The sequence below is a fragment of the Artemia franciscana genome, chromosome 11 (genome assembly GCF_032884065.1).
Source record: "Artemia franciscana chromosome 11, ASM3288406v1, whole genome shotgun sequence".
In the NCBI taxonomy this organism is placed as follows: domain Eukaryota; kingdom Metazoa; phylum Arthropoda; class Branchiopoda; order Anostraca; family Artemiidae; genus Artemia; species Artemia franciscana.
This window is the reverse complement of record NC_088873.1, coordinates 28394403-28417602: the sequence shown is the minus strand read 5'-3', so window position 1 is coordinate 28417602 and position 23200 is coordinate 28394403. Positions and strand designations below refer to the sequence as shown.

Here is a 23200-nt window from a genome sequence, read left to right as displayed (position 1 = left end):
TATATATATATATATATATATATATATATATATATAGCTTCTCTCTTATTCTTGTATTGTGCTGAAGACGGCCCTTGGACATAGGGCCGAAATATCTACAGAAATAATTTCCACTGTCTTGAAAAGATTTTCCCTATTGTCTCTACTTTGTATTTGTTTCTTATGTATCTTTGGATTTACCTATAATAGCTCTTCCCCTTCCCCCCTTAACAGATCTAGATTTGTCGATCAAAAGCTGTGGTTGTCTTGCGATATTATATTTTTGATGTCAAGACATTTTAAGAAATTTTTAAAACTTTTCTTCAAGACCTTTATCATAACGTTTCAAGACATTCAAAGACGTTTTTAGACGTTTTGCTTCAAGACGTATTTTTTCAAGAGATTTAAAACACATTTTTCTTCACTACGGTATCCAAGATATTTCAAGAAGCTTTTAAGACATTTTTCTTCCAGATGTTTTTCTTCATGATTTCTTTAGTTCTTACGCAATAGGGAATGTTCACCAGTGTTAAGGATGACGCATTGACGCTTCAGGGCCCATAGTGGATCCCCAGCTTGTGACTGTGGAGGACACACACGTGGAATATGTGTGTTGTTACATAATACTTGAAGAGAATTTTTCCTTCAATGTGTTTTTTTTCAGGGGACTTTTATAATCTAAAGATTTTTGTTCGTGTTAGGATTCGAAAGAGATTTCCGTCCAATTGAGTAAAGTGCTAGACAGCTAGATTATGGACGCCTTTCAACTATTATTATTTTGATAATACTTTCCACGTTATAACCTATTCCACACTAGGAGAATCCCCTGTCCCACTTACTAGAATGATTTAATGGATCAAGTGCTTTCCTATGGCTGCAATAATTGACATGTAGGGGAGACGATTGATTACTATAATTTGGTTACATTTGATGTGTAACTACTTTTGAAGCAATGCTTTAGGGGGTATTATCAAACAATATTAGGGGTTGTTCTTAGAGCATTTTTTAGCGAATGTCTTTTACTCTATTGGAACATGGATGTTCTATCAGAGATGAAATAAGAGAGAGAGATAAGAGATAAAATCAAATTTATTTTCGAAAGACTATCTTAAGCTCAAAGAGCCGAATTCGCTTTATATGTTACATAAAAATAAAGGAAACAAATTTCAAGCTCGTACATTAAGTCAACTGGACACACTCAACATGTTACATTAAGTCGAATAAACGGTCAACACGTTAAAACCAAAAAGGTCTAAATTAAAAAGGCAAAATCATCAAAGGTAAAGGGTGAATCAAAAAGGTTGATAATTGCTGAAGGGGTGAAATTACAAAAACATTACAAATAAACAAAAATAAAACGGTAATAGATGAGACGGGGAATATTTTGTGGCGATACAACATCAACAGGAAGAGAGATGAAGGAGTTGATTTTGGTAAAGACACAATCACGAATGATTATTAAGGTGCTCCAGAATAAAGAGGATGAAACTTGTCTGTAATAGCATGGATCGGACAGTAAGTTGGGAGTGCCAGGGAGGCTGACCGGGGGAGTCGGGGTCTAATGAGATTGTGAAATTCAAGGAGTAAGTTCTTAGTACGGGGATTGGAAATTACCAAATGAATGTGGTACTGCGTGCAGCTTCAAGGAGGATGAAGTATAGATTTTTGCCCTCTTTGTAAATGATCCTTAGCCCACGCTTTCGGACCGACTCGGTTTTGTCACTTAATTCACTTGAAAGTTGCAAATGCCAGAACGGACATGCACATTCCAATAGCCGTCTGACGAAGGCTAAGTAAACACGGAGAGAGAATATCTTAGGACAACTAGATTTGTTTAGCAGCTTAAACATGGATAGTAAAACATTTCCTTATTTAACAATGTTGAAAACATGCGCGTTCCACTTAAGATCATTAGAAACTGTGATACTAATGAGTTTAACTTGTTTCACTGCCATTTCGGGAGGGATCGGGTCACAGAAAGCGGGAGTAGGTTTCAAGAAGTTGATTGTCATTATATGTGATTTAGTGGAATTTACTGTCATATTTAAATTCTTAGATTCATTCGAACATTGGGTTAGGATTTCAACGGGGTCACTTTTAATATTCCTATGACATAATTCAAGGATCGACAAGTCATCCATATATTTCCATCTTTGGGGAAATTCCTTGTCAATATCGTTAATCATGACGAGAAATCAGAGTGGTCCCAATAAGGTTCCTTGAGGGATTTCAAAGTAAATAGGGAAGGAGTTAGAGTAGATATTCTTGTATTTTACAACTTGTGATCTGATTGAAAGGAACAATACAAAAATATTTATTAATAGAATATCAATCTCAAAGTTATCCTTTAGCAAACGAACTAGGATATTGTGGTCAACTAAGTCAAACACTTTTTGGAAATCAGCTAAAACCAAGTTTAGCCAAACATTTGGTTTCTCTGGTTCACTTAGGATGGTAAGAACCAAGTGCACAAGGTAATGGGTGGCGGAGATTTTTCTTAAATTACCAAACTTTCAGACGTCAATGCTTGGATAAATTTTAGCTTTAAGCCAATCACAAAGGGACCCTTCATAAAGTTTTGAAAAAACTGGAGTGAGTGTGATAGGAAAAGCATGTTGATTATAGTCAGATTGACAAGTGGTAAAAAACCTAGTTTCCAAACTTGGGAATTTACCAGATTTTATAATTTGGTTGGAAATACCAGATCCAGTAATTGTGTCTGAAAAAGCTTTAATCAAGTCAATTGGGTTGTATAAGGGGCAAGAACTTGATTTTTTGAGCTTTTGGATTTTATTTATAGCATCAGACGGAGAAATTTCGGGGGAAAGAGGTGGAGGGTGGAAAAGTTTGACATGAGCCAGTGAAATGGGAGAGACATTGTACAATGAAAGCAAGATGTGGGTTCAGATCGTTGGCTGTCTTATAAGGGGGATCAGAAGGACGAAAATTCAGTTCAACATGGTTTTTGCCGAAAATCTCTTTAATTTTCCAATACCATTGCTTGGGCTTGTTTCAATACAGATCCCTAGCTTTACTATTGTAAATCTCATTGGCTTCCTTTCTCAATTTCCTTTCAGGAACTTTCTTAAAATGTTAAACTGTGTGACATATCCTTGCTTAAACAAATTGATTTTTTTTTCCTTCTAAGTCTTTTTTAAAAGTCACAGTAATGTAAGGTTTATTTGTAGAACATATTTTTTTTTCACTAGAAAATAGGCTTTATAGTTACTCCTCAATAAATTTTTAGAGGGACAAAGCCTTGTAGTCAACATCGTTTGTTTGGTACACAGGGGACCAATTTTCACTAGTGATCCAAGAACCAAAATTGTAGAGTCCTAAGTCAATTAGAGGTCTAAAGACGATTTCAGTAATAGTAAAGGATTGTTTAAATGTAGCCAGTGGAGATAGGAGTAGGCTAAAGAGGTAACTGCCCCACGGAGGGGACAGAATAGTGATGGTTCTGTAGAAATTTGAAATATTGGCGCATATTAAACCAAGAGTAAAGTTGCCTTTGGTAGTTGGGACCTTTACAATTTGTTTAGACTAAAAGTAGTACATGCAGATTCAAGTTTTAATTCATTTGCATCACCTAGCAAGAAAATTCCAGCATTTGAGGATTTTGATAGTACATAGTCAGCACTAGCATGTGATTTTTCAATAAAACTAATTTTGTCAGCCGTTCTCTGCCCAAGAGAGTAATAAAGACAACACAGGACAATCAAATTGAAAGGCTGCGGTAAGACTTTAGGTCGAACACACACCCACAAAATTTCTTCAAAGGGAGCTAAAAAAGAAACAGATATTTCAAAAGGTTAATAGCCATTACGGACAAAGAAAAGAATCCCCCAATATCTTACCCAGAGGGTGGGTTTTGCGTCTGAGTTTGAAAAACCGAGAGAAATTGTTTATTTGCAACATATGTAAATTTTGAGCATGTACTTAAGTAGAAGTGATTATGTCTGATCTGTATATTTCAAAAAAAGAAGTCTAATTCATTCAATTTTTCAAAGTTAAGACTTTTAGCAATGCTTAACAAAAGTGTGGGGAATTTAAAACGACTTGTAAAGGTAGAATCTTTACAATTAACTTTATTTAAATCACCAATGTATAAATCACAAGGGTCTGAGGGAGCACATTTGACTCTACTGGGATAATTATTTGAGTCAACATCGATAGAAGAATTATTCATATTTGTCCGATTGTTCACATTTTGTAATTGGGAGTAAGAGGAGCATGGGTCTGGGGAAGTAGAGCACTCTTTTTTAACGCGGATATTGTTAGCTTGGCTGGAGATTGCACTGGAATAGAGATGATCTATTAAACGGCTGTTGCCTGGTAATTGCCATGATGGAAATGGTGATTCATGTCCGTCAGCAAATTGCTGGTTTGCAGCAGAGTAGGGAGGGTGTAGTGTAGTACACTGTAAGGTGGGAGGAAATAGGACTTCTGTATGTGGGGAAGAAGAGGAGGTAACAAAGGGTATGGGAGGAGAGTTCATAATCTGGAAGGGTTTATTAATTGTTTAGCTGTGTCTGACGAACGTCGATGAGAGATTTTCGCTTGGGTGCAGTGCAATAAAAAAGGACGGCGGAAGGGAGATGAGTGGCTCACACAATTTTTATCTTTGGACAGAGACCCTGGAATAGAGTTTAAGGGAGAACACTTAACCTCAACTGCTGGTGATACATGAACAAAACTACAACATTCTTCAATGCAAGCTAAAACTGGACAAAGGTACACATGATCAAAACTGCACTTAACGGAAATACAACTATCTGAAATAAAATTACGACAAATATGCAAAAGCTTGCAGTGCTGACGAAATTTAAAGCGAATATGATTGAAATGCTTACATATCACATTTTCCTTGCAGGAGCTCGGTTGAAGCATGAATGTATTTCGGTTTATAAGCAGAAGAGGCAGTCGTATTACCAAGGTTATTCATATTGCTAATGTTGCTTGAATCACGCAATGACGTAAACTTGCTTGGATAACGGTCGTTCCTAAAAGTGCAGTCATCTCTTATTTTGCACAAACCAGTGAAAATCATATTTGCACATTAACTTATGTTAGACAACGGGACTACATTATTCGTCAGGTTATTCACTTCACTTTCTTCTAAACTCTGACAAGTAGAAATATAATTGTCCAGAGGTGATACAAGGCTAGAGGGATTAGCCAACTCGCGAATAATTGATGAATCTTCAGTGTTTTTAATCTGAGAGATCCGGTCACTAACAATATTTTCTCTATTTTTCACCTCTACTTGATTTGTGTCATTATTTTTTGGATTTGTCTTCGTCTTACTGAGTTGACAGAAAGAAGATTTAAAAACATCCAGCTGGGGAAGAACATTATATTGTACTGTAGACAGGGGGATGAGAAATAACTATTAAAATTTGTTTTAAAGCCTCTTCTAGCTTGCTTTCTAGTTCAAACAACGCAAACTCTGATTTAAGGCGGTCAGCTGTCATAAAGCACATTTTCTGTTTGACACTCAGCGTCTATAACAAGGGGATTTTGATGCGTTGATTTATCGCTTGGGAGACCGGAGAAAGGTTCGGTCTGTACTGGTACCTCATGTGAGCAGGGCTGCAAGTTACTAAGGGTGGTACAAAGAATAGAAGAAGAGGCAACAAAAAGAGTAGTGCTGTCCTCCAGTCTGACTGGCGGCTTCCATAGGGAAAATGCATTTTCATGACGTAGGCATAGGGAAGTTGGGATCTTCATTTGTGACAGGAGGGGTAACGGTGATTCATTATTAAGATCTTTGACGATATTGAACATCCTAGCTCTTGAACTGGGAGAACAGGGGGTACGAGGAGAAGGTAAAACAGGTGGATCCAAACAATTTACTTGCAAGATTGAAGTATTCTTTGAAGAAACAAAAAGGACAAAATCATCTATCAGTCGAATTACCTGCATCAATTTCTGCACACTTTTCAGTTCCTGCATGAAATGAACAATTCCACCATCCTCATTTAACTGAGTTTGGAAACACTTTCAGTCTGCATTCAGGACATACTAGTATTTGTCTAACCATTACCATTTCTTGTAATTTTTTCTCCTTCAAGAGGTTAAAAGCCCGAAAGATAAATCTCGAGGTGTTCACAGACCGAATTCTAAATGAGACTTCATATGTGAACCAGAGTCCTTCGTTTCCTCTTCACTGCACGAACTTTTACAATTATATTAGAGGCAATGTTGAACGAGCATACACATGTACATAGGCTACAAAATGCTTAAATTGCACAAGTGATATATATTTTAAGACTAGTCCTGGAATAAGAAATCTAAGGAATGAAAGCTTTTTTTGTACATAAAAGTTTTACTAATAAAAAAAATTATTATATCACAAAATAATTCAAAACTCAACAAACGGAAAAAAAACATGAAATTACTTGACATAGTATAAAATATAAGCAATATGAAGTATGAATTAAAGAAAGGTGGAAACCCTAGTAACCAATTTCAGGGGGGATTGTTATTAGAGGTAAATTCAAGCTCTAGTAAGACATATTTCTGGGAGGTCTTAATGGAAATTGCCCCGTTTCTTTGTCTGAGTGTTAGATTTCCCCCCACCCTTCCATCAAAAATTTCTTTCACAGTCCCCAGCTTAACTTGAAGCTTTAGAACATATTAACCCAAGACAATTCACGCCACCGTATAAAACTATGGATAGCACACTCCTACCAAGCAATCCCAACGAGGAAGGGGGGAGGGTTGTTATTAAAGCTAAATTTAAGTAAAACTCAGTTATATTTCTGAGAGGTCCTAATGAAAATGCATCGTTTCTATTGGTCAATTAGATTCACAAGCCTGCTACACTAAATCAATTTAAGTCTTGATACTACAAAAATAACGCTTTGAAAAAAGAAATACATAAACACTGAAAAAAGAAAAATATTTTTGCATTCGGTTATTTCTGATAGCTTTTAATGAAAATACCGCGTTCATTTGAGCCAAGACCCTGCATATTCTTGCCACCGTGACAATATGTGGCTGGTCCAACCTAGAAAAACATTGCAAAGTTTTCCCGTCTGAAGTACTTTTTAAGGGAATTTTTAAAGTAATTCATAACTTGCGGAAAATCTACGTTATCTGGCTTTTGTGTCCCCTTGCTTGATCATGAGATTACACTATTTTGTCTGTTTGGGCGTCTTGATTCCTCTTTTGATTAATTTCATCTCATTTTTTTCTCTGAATCTGTGCATCGCAGATTCCTCTTGCGAAGATTCTTCAGGCAGATTCATCTGACAATGAATTTGTTCCCGTTTTCACTTAGTTTTATCGACTAATGTTTCTTTATTTTGGTTATCCATTGATTTTGACCTACACATATTCACAATACCCCAGCTTACTACCAAGGTGTATCACAACTCGATCGTACCTTCACTAATTCCCATTGTTTCCGTCCTATTAGACTGTTATATTTCAGGGGAAAACTCCCTTTGATTTGGGGGTTTAAATTGGTCTACCCTCCCTTTTTATATTTCAAACCTAACAGTTCATAAACTTGACAAGAAGATCACACCTACGAATCTGTCATTTTATTTGCTGATTCAGATTTGGAATCGTCAAACAGTGACGTAAATTCTGCACTTTTTAGGGTGTTTTAAACAGCTGTAAATCTTAGGCAGATTTGAACTTTGTCGGTATTGAGGAAAGCAACCACCCCGTCGAGTCTATCGTCAGCCTGTAATTCTCTGTATTTGGCCTTGTCTACACAGTTCATATATTTGGATCGTTTTATTGCTGGCAGTCAGTCTCCAATCAACTTGTAATATTTATAATGGTTAATAATTATCGGAAACATCGGCACTGATGTATTGAATTACAGTAAAATTTCTCTGCACGAATTTCCGACCGCAAAAATAACAAAATCGTATTGTCTCAATTTCCACGATATGGCTATTGTACTATTCCAAAAACAAACAAAATTTATTTTGCCATAGATGTCAATTCTTCAGCCTTATTAAAATATTTTTTGGCAAAAACCTCTTTCTTTGAGAACTTATCCTTCCTTCCTCAAGCATTTAGGTAATCTTCCATCTGGTAGAATACAATCAAAGAATAGGTCTCCCTATATTTATCTCCCTTCTCATGGCAAATTCTAATAAATTAGCCCCAAGAATTTTTATCATAATTTTTGCCTTCAATTATTGGGTATTATTCTGTTTTACCTCGCAGTCAATCTGTTTGCTACTGTATTATCTAATAATTTTACTTTTTTCTTAGTCTGTTTCTAACTTTGCTTTTGAACAATAATATCATCGCTGTTATAATAAGTATTTCAGATGTAAAACCTAGCATAACAAAAAAGACGGTATTTAATTCCGTATCTAATTTTGCAATCTAAATAGGCTATTATTATAGGCAAAATTATCTCTGACTTCGAGAAACACGTTCAAACCACTGCCACATCTGGCAGCATCACCAGTCTTCTGTCAACATCAATTGTAACACTAAGCCATATTGTCACCCGTGTCTTATCTTTGACGGGCCAGGGGCTCTATGAGTACTATTCCTAAAAGCGTTTACACTGTGGCGGTGCCTCAGCTACTACCTGTACCGCGGCTACAAGTGCACTATGTGTATGGAGTAAGTGCCAAATTATTTGACCCACGGTTTCATAGGTTGTTGTTTCTTTATCGCTTGAGGAGGGATACTGAAAGTCCATCCGTGCAATCTAGGTGAAACAACTTAGATACTTTACGCCTTTAGTGGTTATTTCTCTAACCCAATAATTCTCTCTAATTCTCGCTTCGCTACAAATCCCCAATGCAAAAGGGTGGAGTGGAAATTTCTCCAGCTCAACCAACCGACTTTCTTATTCTACAAAGTGACTCAGTCTCTGGATCATTCTCTTCAAAATTTTACCTTTTCTTAGGAAGATCTCAGTAATATCTCGTTACAAGGCTCTGCTGTATTAATCTTCCTTATCAGCACTTTGAGACCATACGTAGGTGAAAATGTTAAACTATTGGAGAAAGGTAAAAGTTTTTACTACTGTCTAGTCAACAACCATGCAAGAACTCTACTGAACAAAACTTACCATAAAGCACACTTCAAAGATGAACCACTTGCATGGAGGTGTGTAACTCTACCCAACTAGTGATTAAGACGGGTCAACGACCCAATGAATGAAGATACAAAATTTACTCTTGGATTTTCAAGTTATTTTTGTTTCCTGTAAAAGTCATCAGCAGCTAGCAGTTTTCAGATGCTAGCCAAATTGCAGATATTTTAAAGATGTCTCGTAACCTCTTAACCAAAAAAGAATATTAACAGGGCAAAAATATAAATACTGAATTTCTAGGGCCAGGGATAAAGCCAGAAATTTAAATAAGGGATGATATTAAGCATATGAAAAGGAAATTTATCTAATTATTAGTGCCAAGAGTGACTTTTCAGGAGGAAATGCGCGGCCTTTACCACGAACTGTTAGACAAATTGGTAAAAAAAATTTTTAGACTATCGATAACTATTGGCCTGATTATCTCCTGTCTTCGTCTTCCTGAGTTGTTTTATCCTAAGCCATATTAAACAAAAAAAATTAACTGAAAGTAAAGAGTGACATTGAAACATAAAACGAACAGAAATTATTCTGTATATGAAAGGGGCTGCCAGCTCCTGAACATCTCGCTCTTTAAGCTGAGCCCTTTTCACAAACGGAGTAATTTATTTTCGTTTTAAGTTTTAATGTTGCTCTTTACTTTCAGTTAAAAGACAACTTGTTTTTTTATTTAATTTCTAAGAGTTTTTCAACTAATGTAGGTTCTAATTTAACCCATCATACATGGAAAATTAAAAGAGAATTTGCATATCAATTTTGGCAAAGTTTCCCAGTGTAAAATTTCCTTTGGAAAACTTACCTCCAGAAACTACCCTCCCAGAGTGAAAATTTCCCCGCATAAAATAGCAGCTCCCACACCAAAAAATACGTCCCTCGAAAAAAATATCTGTATGCTTCCAAATAATCAATGAATTATGTAATGTTTTGCGGAAACATATTGTAGACAATTCCAAACCAGTAGATATTTCTTCTGGACAATTCCCCCTAATATCTCCGCATGTAAACTTCAACGGGAAAATAACATGTTCGACAAATAAAAAGAATTTTGTTTATGAATCTTGCCAATTTCCCCAGTGGAAAATTTCCCTTGGAAAGCTCACCGCCGGTAACTTGCCTCCTCAAGGAAAATTATCCCCGTAGAAAATCACCCAAGCTGAAAATTACCCCCTACTTCCCCGAAAATTGTCTTCCCAATAATAAATACTATACTTAAACAATGAACAAATTTCCTGATTTACAAACCTTTCCTCGGGGGCTGTGGGGGGGGGGACATACTATCCTCAAAGATATAGTTACTAGACTTTTCAACTATGCTGAAAAAAATAGCTATTTCAGAACTTTGATCGGATGAATTTTGAGAAGAAGGTGGGTGGGGGGGGAGTTGCCCTTCATTTTGTTCATTTAAAAATAACACTAGAACCTTTAATTTTTTGTTCGAGTGAGCCCTTTGTCAAAATTCTAGGACTATTGTTTCGATGTGATCACCACTCAGAGAGAGAGAAAAAAAAAATAATAAATAAATACACACGCATCCGTGATTTTTTTTCTGGCAAAAAAAAAACCACTCCACATTTTTAGACGGAAGCTTGAAATTTCAACATCTGGGCTCTAAGAATACGCTGAATTTGTTGGTGCAATTGTCATTCAGATTCCTTGATTTCTACGGGGTGTTTGCCCCATTTTTCAAAAATCAGGGAAACTATAGCAGGCTCGTAGCTTTTTATACGTAACACCAAACTTAATGAATTTTAAATATTTGGAGTCTGCATGATAAGCCAATTCTATGGATATATTTATCGTTATCAAACTCCGATTTTTAGAGTTTTGATTGCTATTGAGCCGCAAGGCTCCTTACTTGCAGTTCGTTACCACTAATCGTTTAATATTTCATATGTATTTTGGAATATAGTTGGAATATTCTAGAATCGTTTTTTGTGTCATTTTTTTATTTGTCTTAAGTTTGACTGTAAAATTTTACATGTGGGGAGAAATTTCAAGGGAAGGATTGCTGCGAGAGGATTTTTCGTGAGGGAGATTTTCCTAGAGGGATCTTCTTGGGGTGAATTATCTTTTCGGTTGATTTTCTGCGGGGTTAATTTTCTACGGGAATATTTTCTGGAGGGAATTCCCATGGAGGGAAGTTTCGGGAGAAACTTTCCGGGCTAATACGCCAGACCCCGTTCAGATTTGCCATTTTAACAAGGGGGCATTTCAGGAGTCAATCAGACTTCATAATATAGAAGCCAAATCCTAGTCAAATATTTTTCAAAACGACTAGCAAAATAGTTTAGAATTTCAAATTATTCAGGGAATAATTGAATAAAATATTGATTACCATATTCTAGGTTGACTTGAGAAAACCCTTTTTCTTATTGAAAGGGAGGGTCAAAATTTGTTAACGGATATTCAAGATACTTAGCCAAAATGTCCTTTTTCTTTCCATAATTGCTGTAAAAATGGCATCAATTTAAATATAGTTTTTAAAACTTCCAGTCCTCTCGTGATGTTGAAGGATCTCGCAGTTCATTTCGAAGACGATCTTGTTTCAGAGCAGCTTGGAAAAAACAGACTTTAATGGATGGTGAAGAAGCTGGTTATGAAGCTGATATTCAGTCAGGTAACTACAATTTATTGCATTCTCCATACTTTCCATGGAAAATTGGTGTTCTCCGTGGTCAAACTAGCATACAGAAAAACAGTCATACTAGGGACATTTCATGAACATAAACAACAACAAAAATGAAATGGGAATAATCAGGCCTTTGAATGGCTAACAAGGTTTGTGTTTATTTCATAATGGATGACGACTTGTAGCTGTTTAACAGGCAAATAATAAATATATAAGGAAAACTCGTTTCAAAATAAACTAAAATTTAGAATATTTTTATTATAAAGAAGTATGAACATAACCAAAAAGGGGGGGGGGGATAAAACGAAGTGGTCTTTACATAAAATAGAGATTAAATTTAATTACCTTATAAATGTATAGTGGAATAAATAATCGGTAAATTGAGGAAAACGAGTTAAAAGATCCAGTTATATTCAGCCCAATCAGTACTAATCATTTCTGTAAAGAAAATCGTGTACTGGAATGACTCGAAGTCTACATGAATGTAAGCTTTCCCTGTGCTAATGTGAATCAGACATTTTTGATGACTTACAGTACAGTGGGTTCTCCTGTTAATTTAAATGGCCTGGTTACACTATATGGTAAGCCTGTTCAGCAGGTTCGTAAAGTGTGTTACCTATGATTCATAATGGATTGTCATATGTCGTGGAGAAATCATATCGAAGCTATTTCTGCTAAGATTGTCCGTGGCGTAGGCATACTTCGACGTTTCAAAAATTTCCTGCCACAGAAGATTCTTCTTATACTTTACTATTCATTAATTTACCCGTATATAGCTTATGGTTGTTTTATATTGAGTAGCTTGTTTTACTAATTATAAGCGAGTGCAAGTTCTTCAGAATAAAGCGATTAGGATTATTGGCAAATATGCTAAAGAGGTCCATGAAACTAGTGCTTTTTATAAATCCCTAAATCTGCTAAATGTTGGACAAATTAGAGATTTTTAAGCTTAGATACTTCTAAGTCAGTTTATGAATGGTCTAGTCCTTGCAATTTTTAAGAAGTTTTATTGTTTGAATAGCCAAGTGCATGATTACGAAACGAGAAATAGTGATGATATAGCAATTGGATAAAGAGGTACAGTTAGATCAGCATTTACGGTAAGATATTCTTCTTAATTTAAATTATCTTAGGTGTTTTCCATAAGGTGAGGCTTGTGAGGTGTTTCTAGTTGGCCAAACTAGCTATTTAGGTCTATTTCTGTGTTACTAGTATTGTTTGTAAAAAGTATTCTTCTTAATTTGAAATTCTCCAGGGTGTATTCTATGAGGTGTTTCAAGTAGGCCAAACTAGCTATATCAGTCTACTTCTGTATTACTAGTATTTTTTGTGATAAGTAAGTTAGTTAATTATTAGTTAATCATGCCAGGTTTTGGTAGAGGACAACAGATAGAGGAACACCCTTCAGATCCATAGGAGGCTGGGACCAAGAGGGACCTTATCCCTTGGGGTCCATAATAGAAAATAGTTCACCCTGGCTCGGGGCCTTAAATAAGGGGGAGGTAGAATAAAGCTCCTCCAATGTACACTCAACAGGGCCCAACGGCGTTTCCAATCGTCCCATGAGTTACAAACTTCCCCCAGGAATGGGCTAAATTGTATGGTGATGCAGAACACCATCGTGGGAGGATCCTCTGTATGATGACAACTGCAGTAGGGCGTAAGATCCAAATCTATGGACAGCAGCCACTGCAAAGGGCTAACTCGACCCGTTCGGGGTACTTTCAAGAATGGGGAACTTACGGTGAATTTTTCCCACTTGAGGAGTGGCGCCCCTTGAGTTAAATATAGCAACAACACATCATTCACACGGGATTCTGATTATTGCATAATATTTGTAGACATGAATAAATAATAAGTCGGAGGTAATAGGATTGGGACTGTCTGTCCAGGATTTCGACTCTTGTTGACAAAAGAGCATCGGCAAGAATATACTGGAGGTCCCAGGAACTTCTAAATGTCTGGTTCTAAGCCAGCTTAAGCACTTCCGTGTAGACTTGAGAAAATATGTTGGTCCCCGTCCTGCACTGGTATCCAGGATCATTGCTTTTCCTGAGGACAAAATAATTTCAATTATTTAAAGAACATGAAAATAGTAACGTGGAATATTACGACGTTAAAAAATGACTATCTTATCCAAATTTTGACTGACGAATTCAGACAATTTGAACTGGGTTTATTAGGAGTTTCATAAACTCATAATCCCAGGGGTAGGAAGCTTGAAATTACGTGATATAGAATTTGTTGCTTCAGGTAGGAAGGATGGGGTACATAGGCAAAGAGTAGGGCTTATGATAAATAAGAAAGCAGTTAAGTCTTGTTTAGGCTGGAAAGGTATCATTAATAGAATATTAATTGCTCATTTTATGACTAAAAAGTTAAGGGTATCAGTTATAGAAGTATATGCACCTTTTGAGCCTACTAACGCAGAAACTAGTGACTCAGATGAATATTACTTACAGTTACAGGAGCGAAAAGACAGAGTACTAGGTAGAAATATGGTGTTTTTACTAGGAGATTTTAACGCCCAGGTAGGTGGAAATAGGGATAGATGGTATCCTAGCCTAGGTAAATTTGGTGTAGGAAAAGAAAACAGTAATGGCAACGGACATTTGGAATATCAATCGAATTATAACAAATATGATGTCTGATCATAAAATGGCCGATAAGTTGGCATGATAATCTCTTGATGGTAAAACAACAAACCTTATTGATTTCGTTTTAGTAAACCGAAGATTGGGAGGATCAATACAAGATACTAGGGTATATAGGAGTGCTGATATTGATGTTAAAAGTAAAGATCACCATCTAGTAGTGTCTAGGGTTAATTTAAAGCTGAAATATCGGAAGAGTAACCACTTCCCTGGAAGATGTCATGTTAGTAGACTCCAGGATCAAAATTTGCGAGAAACTTTCCAGGAACAGTTGAATACTAAACTTGAGAGTTTAAAATTGTACAATGTGGAAGATGGATGGAATAATTTTATAAAAACAATTTGTATAGTTGCTGATGGTGTCTTAGGGAAGACAATTAAAACTGCTGCTAGAAATATTAGTGAAAAAGTTGTATGTTTAATAGAAAGTAGAAGGGACTTGTACAAGGGACTAATACAATTATCTGAAGGATTGAACATTTGAAAACAAAAGAAATGTAAAGAAAGTGGAGAAAGCATTAAAATATGAACTAAGGAGGGGTGAAGCGGAGGCCATGGATTAAATTACCGAGGATCTTGAAGATGCAGCTAGACGGCGTAATAGTAAGTTTATACTGGCATGTTAATAAATTGACAGGGAGTAGTCAGTCCAGAATAGTCCGAGTTAAAGATAGGAATGGAGCCACAATTAGTGATAAGGAAAGAATTAAAAGGAAATGGGTGGTACATTTTGAGAATGTGCTAAACCGAGATACAGTTGCAGGAAAAGATACAGATGAAAATGAAAATGTTTGTGATACCCTGGATTTGAAGGAAGATTTGATTTGTGAGGAAGAATTAGTGACAGTACTAGAAGGAATAAACGATAATGAGGATCAAGTGCTGATATTGGGTAAATGAGTTTCTTAAATTTGGTGGCTCTGAGGTTAGAAATAAGCTACTGAAGATTATGAATATGATTTTTGAAACAGGGGAAGTACCAAATAATTTTAGAAAAACTTTAATTAAACCACTGTTTAAGAAAGGTGATAAGAGTGAGTGTCTTAATTATCGAGGCATTATTCTGGTCTCTGTAGGCAGCAAATTACTTAGTAATATGATACTTTTTAGACTAAGAGATGCTTTAGACAAAGTTTTTAGATAAGAACAGGGCGGTTTTAGAAAAGGTAGAGGATGTGTCGACGAAATTTTCACTCTTAGGTTAATAATTGGGAAGTGCCTTAGTTGTTAAACACCTTTCGTACTCAGATTTATAGATTATGAGCAAGTGTTGGGTTCTGTTTATAGAAGAGCTTTAAAAAAGTCTAATCCTTAAATGGTGTGCCATTCAAATATATTAAAGTGATCATTGCTATGTAAGAGAAAAATTCTGCTTCGGTTAAGGTAGGAAATGAGGTTAGCAGCTGGTTTTTCATTAAATCAGGAGTTAAGCAGTGTTGTGTTTCTTCCCCCTTTATATAGATTATTTTGATGGACTTTCTCTTAAAGAGTATAGGAAATGTAATGGGAGACCACGGAATCAAATGGGGAGGAAAAACTCTCTTGGACTTAGATTATGCTGAAGATTGAAGCATATTAGATGAAAGTGTGAGCAAAATGAATGAAATTTTAGAGGTTTTGTGAGTTCAGGGTGCTAGAATAGGTTTGAAAATTATTTTTAAGAAGACTAAGTCACTAAGACTAAGAATAAATGAAGACGAAAAGGTGACATTGGGTAACGAAAAGATTGATCAGGTAGGCAGCTTCACTTACCTTGGTAGTATTATTAGTAAGGACGGTGGGAATAGTGAAGATGTTAAAAGTAGAATATCCAAGGCTCAGCGTCTTTTTTCACAGCTAAAAAAAGCTTGGAGGAATAGGAGAATAAGTCTGCAAACCAAGATTAAAATATTGGAAGCCACAGTGATGAGAATGGTCAGATTGTTCTGAAGCATGGGTGCTCCGAAAAGTGGATGAAGACTAACTAGATGTTTTCCAGAAAAATTGCCTACGGATTGTTCTGGGTACCCGGCTGACTGACCGTATTTCAAATAGTAGGCTCAACGAAAAATGTACGATTTCACTTTCTAGGGCTATAATGAAAGAAAGGTTGAGATGGCTAGGCCACGTTCTACTGATGAAAGATGACAGATTGCCGAAGATTGTCCATTTCAGTCAACTTTTTGGGGCTAAACGGAAAGCAGGTCACCCTCGTTAGGGGTGCGAGGGTGCCATAAAAAAGATTTAAAAGTAATGGGAACTTCCTGGGAGGGTGTAAAGAGGAAGGCTTTGAATAGATTGGATTAGAGGAGGAGCGTACGTAGCTGTGCTGTCCTCAGGTGGGTTGGTGCTGCAGTTATTAGTAGTTGTAGCAGTATGTCCAGCCCAATTTCTTTTCCCTCGCTCTTTTTCATTAATATTCAAAGATTCTCGAAAAAAAATTATTTTCTTCATTTCAGTTAGTTCCGAAAATGAATTTTTAATTTTTTTTTCATGCTTACTATTATTGACTTTTTACTCTTCTCTTAGGCAAAAAGTTGTCTTTACAAAGTCTTAAACCTAAGGTACTACTGCTAGAGACAATTATTCATACAGCTGCACTATCGGTCTTTTTTTTCTTTTTTTTTTTAAGAAGGATACAAGAGGTGGCAAATTGATGTTTTGTATATGTACGGTCCTTGAAATTGCACAAACTGATAAGATTTGGAATTAACTGAAATTTCAGAAGCGGTGAAAAAATGACTGAAGTATACAAAAATCATTCGATACAAAAATCATTCGACTAAAGTTCGAACAAATTGGTGAGCTGAGAAAAGAAAAAGTTAAAAGAGAAATCTAAATTATCCGAATCTAGATTATCTAAATAAGGACCTCTATGTTTTGAAAATAGGTAGTTGTGGGATATTAAACACTGTATGCTTTGGACTGTATTCGCGATTGAAGCTACAGCTGCAACCTGCTAAAGGGCAAACCTTAGCCCACAGTAACCGTGAGTTTAAAAACACATTTTAGAAAAAAAAAATTATATATCTTTCGAGGTTTATTCGGCTACGGTAACTATTATCTCTTTATATTAATAATAAAAGTTTCATGCAAAAAAAAAAATCCAAGGGATTTTAAGGAAGAGTTTGAAACCTCTCTGAAATGGTGTAAGATCAAAATGAGAATCCCAATATTGGATTTAACATGACGAAAACTTCGTCCAAGAAAATTACAATCACCAACCCTGAACGACACTGGATATTACATTTTTCCCGAATAGCACTGATGACTCCTTTTTACCATTTTTTTATCAGCTCAGGAAGACTGTCACAGTATCCTGAAAATTTGTTTAATGGCTCACTTAAAATATATTGTTCATTTTAAAGTTTTTTTTTTTACTACTTTGTGCCATAAGGCTTTAAATGCCATAAGGCCTAAAATAAAACCTCTTTGACGCCAATCCTTGATAAAAAGATGAGAAACATAAAAATGTACCACTATAATCTCCATGTTTCAGATAGAATAAGCATTTTCCAGGGTCAAACTACTATACAAAAACAGTCATAGTAGTAAACATTTTCTGAACATTAGCAACAAATAGATTAAACGGGAAAATTCGGAACTTTTAAGATATAATAAGGTTAAAGTTGACTACATAATGCATAAATGCTTGCAGCAGTTTGAGGGTCAAAATTTAAGTAAAATAAAAATGGTAAAATTGATTCAAGCTTTATTAAGATTTATTAAAAAATGAAATATGTATTCAATATATTGAAATTACTGAGAATGTATGAATATAAGTGAAAATTAACCACACAAAACGGGTTGGGCTTTATATAACATAGATATAAATTGATCAAAATTGTAAATGTCTAAGCGAAAAAAGTCAGCAAATTTAGAAGACCAGCTAAAAAGATCAAGTTTCCTAGGACGTTTTAGAGGTAACCAGAAATGGAATTTTTTAACCAGTGATATTAAGGTTATTGGAGAACCCCCATATATTTAGAAGAACCATTAAAGAACTAATTTTTTGTAGAATATGAGTTTCGATTGATTTATTTATTTATTGTGGGGAATATGTTGATATAATGTTCCCGGAGGAAATGTAGATTGTTTTTCTTTTTACATATATTATTTACCGTAATGGTATTAACGGCATCGGTGGCCAAGTGTTCCTGTTGTTTTCAGGATTTGTTTTTTCCGCCTTCCCCATGGACTAGATTTACTTTTTATGGTAGGTACCAATAACTTTTTGTTTATAAGTTATGTCAATGTATCCTTATTTCCCTCTAAAATTTGGGACGAATCTTCAGGATACTGTTGAAGAGATGAATGTTTAACTAAATCCTCAGATTATTTTGAGTTTAAACATGTGAATGATATTCACTTTAATGCAAGGTTCGAAATAATCAGTATTCTTTCAAGATCAAAGACAAATGTTGGTTCGGATTTTCAATCCGTACTAAAAGGAGCTCCTGGTATACCAAAATATTAAAAACGTAACTATATTTCAAACAAGTAATCCTTAAAATTCTTTTTTTTTCCCATTTGCGATACTCTAGTAACTTGACTGGTCAGCTACTGACTACTCTGTAAGAAATGACAGAACGGTAGAGACAATACTTCACTGGCTTTCAATGCCAGCTCATGTCATACCGGATACGCGTCTCTTTACTCCTTATATATATTCGGGTACAATTCACTAAGATGGAGTTGAAACTGCTGTTCAGTCCCTTAGAAATGAAGAAGCAGCTGGCAACGAAGGAATCCAACCTGAACTACTTAAATATGGCAAAAAGACTATGAAAACACCACTTTTTAAATCAATTATGGATATGTGGAATGCTAAGGCTATTCTACCAGAACGGAAAAAAAACATGATTATGAAACTTTTCAAGAAACTAAAAAAAAGTCGGAGCGTCATAACTCGAAAGAAATAACATTCCAAAAGATTTAAAGCAAGGTTTTCTACTAAATAATATCAAACAGAAATTAAGGACAAAAAGTTTTTGCGCTAAGATATGACAAACATGGCTTTTGGTAAATTCGGTTGTGTTATGATCTTATCTTAACTTTTTGGGTGCTTCTTGAAGAATCTAAGGAATGATAGACACAGATAATATCAGTTTTTATAGACTTTCTGGAAACTTTCGATTAAGTCTAGCATGGAGCATTGTGAAAAATTCCTTAGTTATATGTAATTCCTCAAAAATTATAAAGATGATCAGAGCCCTTTACAAGGAGCAGTTTTGTGCAGTACAGACTTGAAATGGAAAGACGGAATGTTTTCCCTTTTAAGAAGGGGTGAGGTAAGGATGTTTCTTCTTACCAATCCTATGTGCCATAATCATCATCTTCGTTCTGCTATCTAGTAGCTTCGGTGGTGCGGTAGAATTGAATCCTGAAATACAACTATACGACTGTGACTGTGCTGGTGACTTAGTTCCTGCTACTCACAGCTATTCCACAGCCATTCTGCTATTTCACAGCCAACATGGAACAAAAAATTTAGAAGCTATCTTAAAGTCTTCCAAATAGGCCTGCATATTAATTTGTAGATTGCTGGTTGGAGATCTAGTAAAGTATTATCTTAATTTGAAACCGTGTCTGTTTAACAGCAACGTTTTCTTTATATTAATATATGATTGTGAATTCCGGAGGCTGTCTAGAAATTTAGAGAAAGATTACCTGGATTTGAGAATAATTATTTGGAAGAATACCTGGGAATTATTGGGCCGATAGAGTACCCAACACCAAGATCAGGTTTCTCACCAAGCAGCCTCAAATAAGTGGAATATTTGACCTCAAAGGTGGCGACACTGGAAAAATATGTCTCGATTGAGGCAGGGGCAACTTCCCTATAACCATTGGTACTGGATTCCTCCGGCCTTCGAATGTTTGTTTGACTGCGAAATTCCATTGGTCGTTCCCTTGAAGTTGAGGCAAGAACAGTAGGATCATCCCTAAATGAGCTGTTGTCTCTGGGTCACGATTTTGTAACGTGTAGATCAGCCATTGTTGCCTTAAACGCCGCTAGACGTCAGAGGATCTAATTCTAATATAGTAAGTCTATTAACTGGTTTTCATAATCATAAAGTCAAATAATTATGTCCAATTAAGCAGGATTAGACACGACTAAACGCAAATAATAACAATCGGGTAAAATTCAGCATGCCCAAAGTTTTCCGGTTTATTAAGCTCAATAAGAAGGTCTCAGGGAGACTAAATTAGAATAGTAATGCTGGTTTAGATGTTATTTTTGTATGTTTAAGGAGCTTTATATGAAATATTGGAGTGAAGTAAACTTTACTATTTTTCCCTACCATGCTTGAGAATATCCATGATTATCCTTTTAGCAAATCAAAGTAGTTGGTAGCACTCAAATAAGATGTCAAATACATGTCAAATAAGAGTGCATTAAGCACATCCAGATACTGCTTCTATACTACTGCTACCACTACTACTAATACAACTACTACTCCAACTACTACTACTACTACTCATACTAATATTACTACTATTATTACTGTTGCTACTACTATTACTGATATTGCTACTACAACTACTATTACTGCTACTGCTAGCATTTGTAGTAGTAATAGTGGTCGCAGTAGTAAAAGCAGTAGTAGTAGCAGTAGTAGTAGCTAGTTGAATCATAGTAGAAGTTAAATTATCCATAGAAAAAATTAAATAAGGAACCAAATCGAAACATTTTAGACTCCATTATATAGGCTACTATGAGCTAATTCTATTTAAAAAAATCATGTCAAATATATAAACAGATGTCAAAAATTTTGCCCATAAGGCTATTCCATTCATGGTTAATTATGTATTTTTACGCTAAGTAGCTTACGTTTTGGAAAAACAATTTGAGTCAGCTATGAGCTGATTCAGGTGGAAATATGGATAATGTAACTTATAATTGACAATAAAAACAAGATTAAGATTTTATGACTATTAAAAAAAGGAATTAACTATTTTTTGTTGCTCGGATTCTTTTGGGGAATTTGGGACGTAGTATTATACCTCAGTGGCTGGCACGACTTTTGTGCCTTCCTGCGTTAATTGACGATAAGAGACAAAGAAAACCAGTGATATTAGTAAAAATTAAATTACCATAAGAGGCATGAAAACGAACATCCGCCGTTTCTTTCACTAATTTTTGGATGATGGATGAGAGATCCGGCCCTTCATTTTGACTAAACTAAGTAGTAACAGACACAAATCAAACAGTTCGTGGTAACGAACTGTAGTAAGGAGCGACCCGGCTCAATAGTAACCGAAACTCTAGAAAATGGAAGTTTGGTACCAATAGTTACATCAAAATAATGACATTTTAATGCTGATTTTAAATATATAAGTTTCATCAAGATTAGTTTTACACATCAAAAGTTACGAGCCTGAGAAAATTTGCCTCATTTTAGAAAATAGGGGGAATACCCCCTAAAAGTCATACGATATTAACGAAAATCACACCATCAGATTCAGCATATCAGAGAACTTTATTGTAGAAGTTTCAAGTCCCTATCTACAAAAATATGGAATTTCGTATTTTTCACCAGAAGACAAATCACGGATGCGTGTTCATATATTTTTTGTTTGTTTTTTTTTTTTTCCCAGGGGTGATCGTATCGACTCAGTGGTCCTAGAATGTCGCAAAAGGGTGCATTTTAACTGAAATTAAAAGTTCTAGTGACCTTTTTAAGTGACCAAAAAAATTGTAGGGCACCTAGGCCCCCTCCCACGCTCATTTCCCCCCAAAGTCACCGGATCGAAATTCTGAGATAGCCCTTTTATTCAACATAGTCGAAAAACCTAATAACTATATCTTTAGGGACGACTTACTCCCCCGCAGTCCCCGTGGGAAGGGCTGCAAGTTACAAACTTTGACCTGTGTTTACATATAGCAATGGTTACTGGGAAGTGTACAGACTTTTTCAGGGGTATTTTTTGGTTTGAGGGGGGAGAGTTACCGGGGAATATCTTTCCATGGAGTAAATTTTCATAGGGGAAGAGACTTTCAATGGAGGGGGCGGCGCAGGATTTTCTAGCATTATTCAAAAAAATAATGAAAAAAATAAATATGAAAATTTTTTCTACTGAAAGTGAGAAGCAGCATTAAAACTTAAAACGAACAGAAATTATTACGCATATGAGGGGTTTACCTCCTCGTAATACATCGCTCTTTACGCCAAAGCATTTTTAGTAATTTCAACTATTTATTCTACGGCCTTTGTGATTCAGGGGTCATTCTTATGGAATTGGGACAAAATTTAAGCTTGAATGTAAAGAGTGAGGCATCGACGAGGGGTGAGCCCCCTCGTCGATGCAATACGCAATAAAAACGGACGAATATAGAAGTTCGCTACGTAATTTAATTTGTAAGTTACGTATATTTTTTACTTATGAAAACGTTCGTAAGAAATTATAAGTTATAGTTGCCTTTATAAGTAATTAAAAACTGGAGGGCAACTAGGCCTCCTCCCACGCTCCTTTTTTCTCAAAATCTTCCGATTAAAACTACGAAAAAGCCATTCAGCCCCAAAAAGTTAATATGCAAATTTCGTTTTAATTATTTATGTGCGGAGAGCCAAGATCAAATTATGCATCAATTCAAAAACGTCCAGAAATTAAACAAAAAAACAAGTTTTTTTAAATGAAAGTAAGGAGCGAAATTAAAACTTAAAACGAACAGAAATTACTCCGTATATGAAAGGGGCTTTTCCTCCTCAACGCCCCGCTCTTTATGCTATAGTTTTTTTTACTGTTTTGAAAGGTAGACTTAAGAGAAAGAGTTAAACTTTAGCGTACAGAGCGGGGCGTCGAGGAGGAAAAGCCCCTTTCATATACGGAGTAATTTCTGTTCGTTCTAAGTTTTAATGTCGCTCCTTACTTTCATTT

General features: G+C 35.6%; 1 protein-coding gene and 1 long non-coding RNA gene across 9 annotated transcripts in view; one reads left to right on the top strand and one right to left on the bottom strand.

The window, feature by feature from the left end:
* LOC136033052 (uncharacterized) overlaps positions 1 to 23200 on the top strand; it is a 342211-nt gene that overhangs the window by 170870 nt on the left and 148141 nt on the right. For all 8 annotated transcript variants that reach the window (XR_010618844.1, XR_010618843.1, XM_065713633.1 and 5 more), the window contains one exon: positions 11549 to 11672. Coding sequence is in view for 6 of the 8 variants with exons in the window: in XM_065713633.1 (XP_065569705.1) it covers positions 11549 to 11672 (124 nt within the window). In the remaining 2 variants the exon portion in view is untranslated. The remainder of the gene's footprint in view (positions 1 to 11548; positions 11673 to 23200) is intronic.
* Positions 13492 to 23200, bottom strand: part of LOC136033055 (uncharacterized) — a 142130-nt gene continuing 132421 nt past the window's right edge. The window contains exon 3 of the long non-coding RNA XR_010618845.1: positions 13492 to 13736. This is a non-coding gene — a long non-coding RNA (uncharacterized LOC136033055). The remainder of the gene's footprint in view (positions 13737 to 23200) is intronic.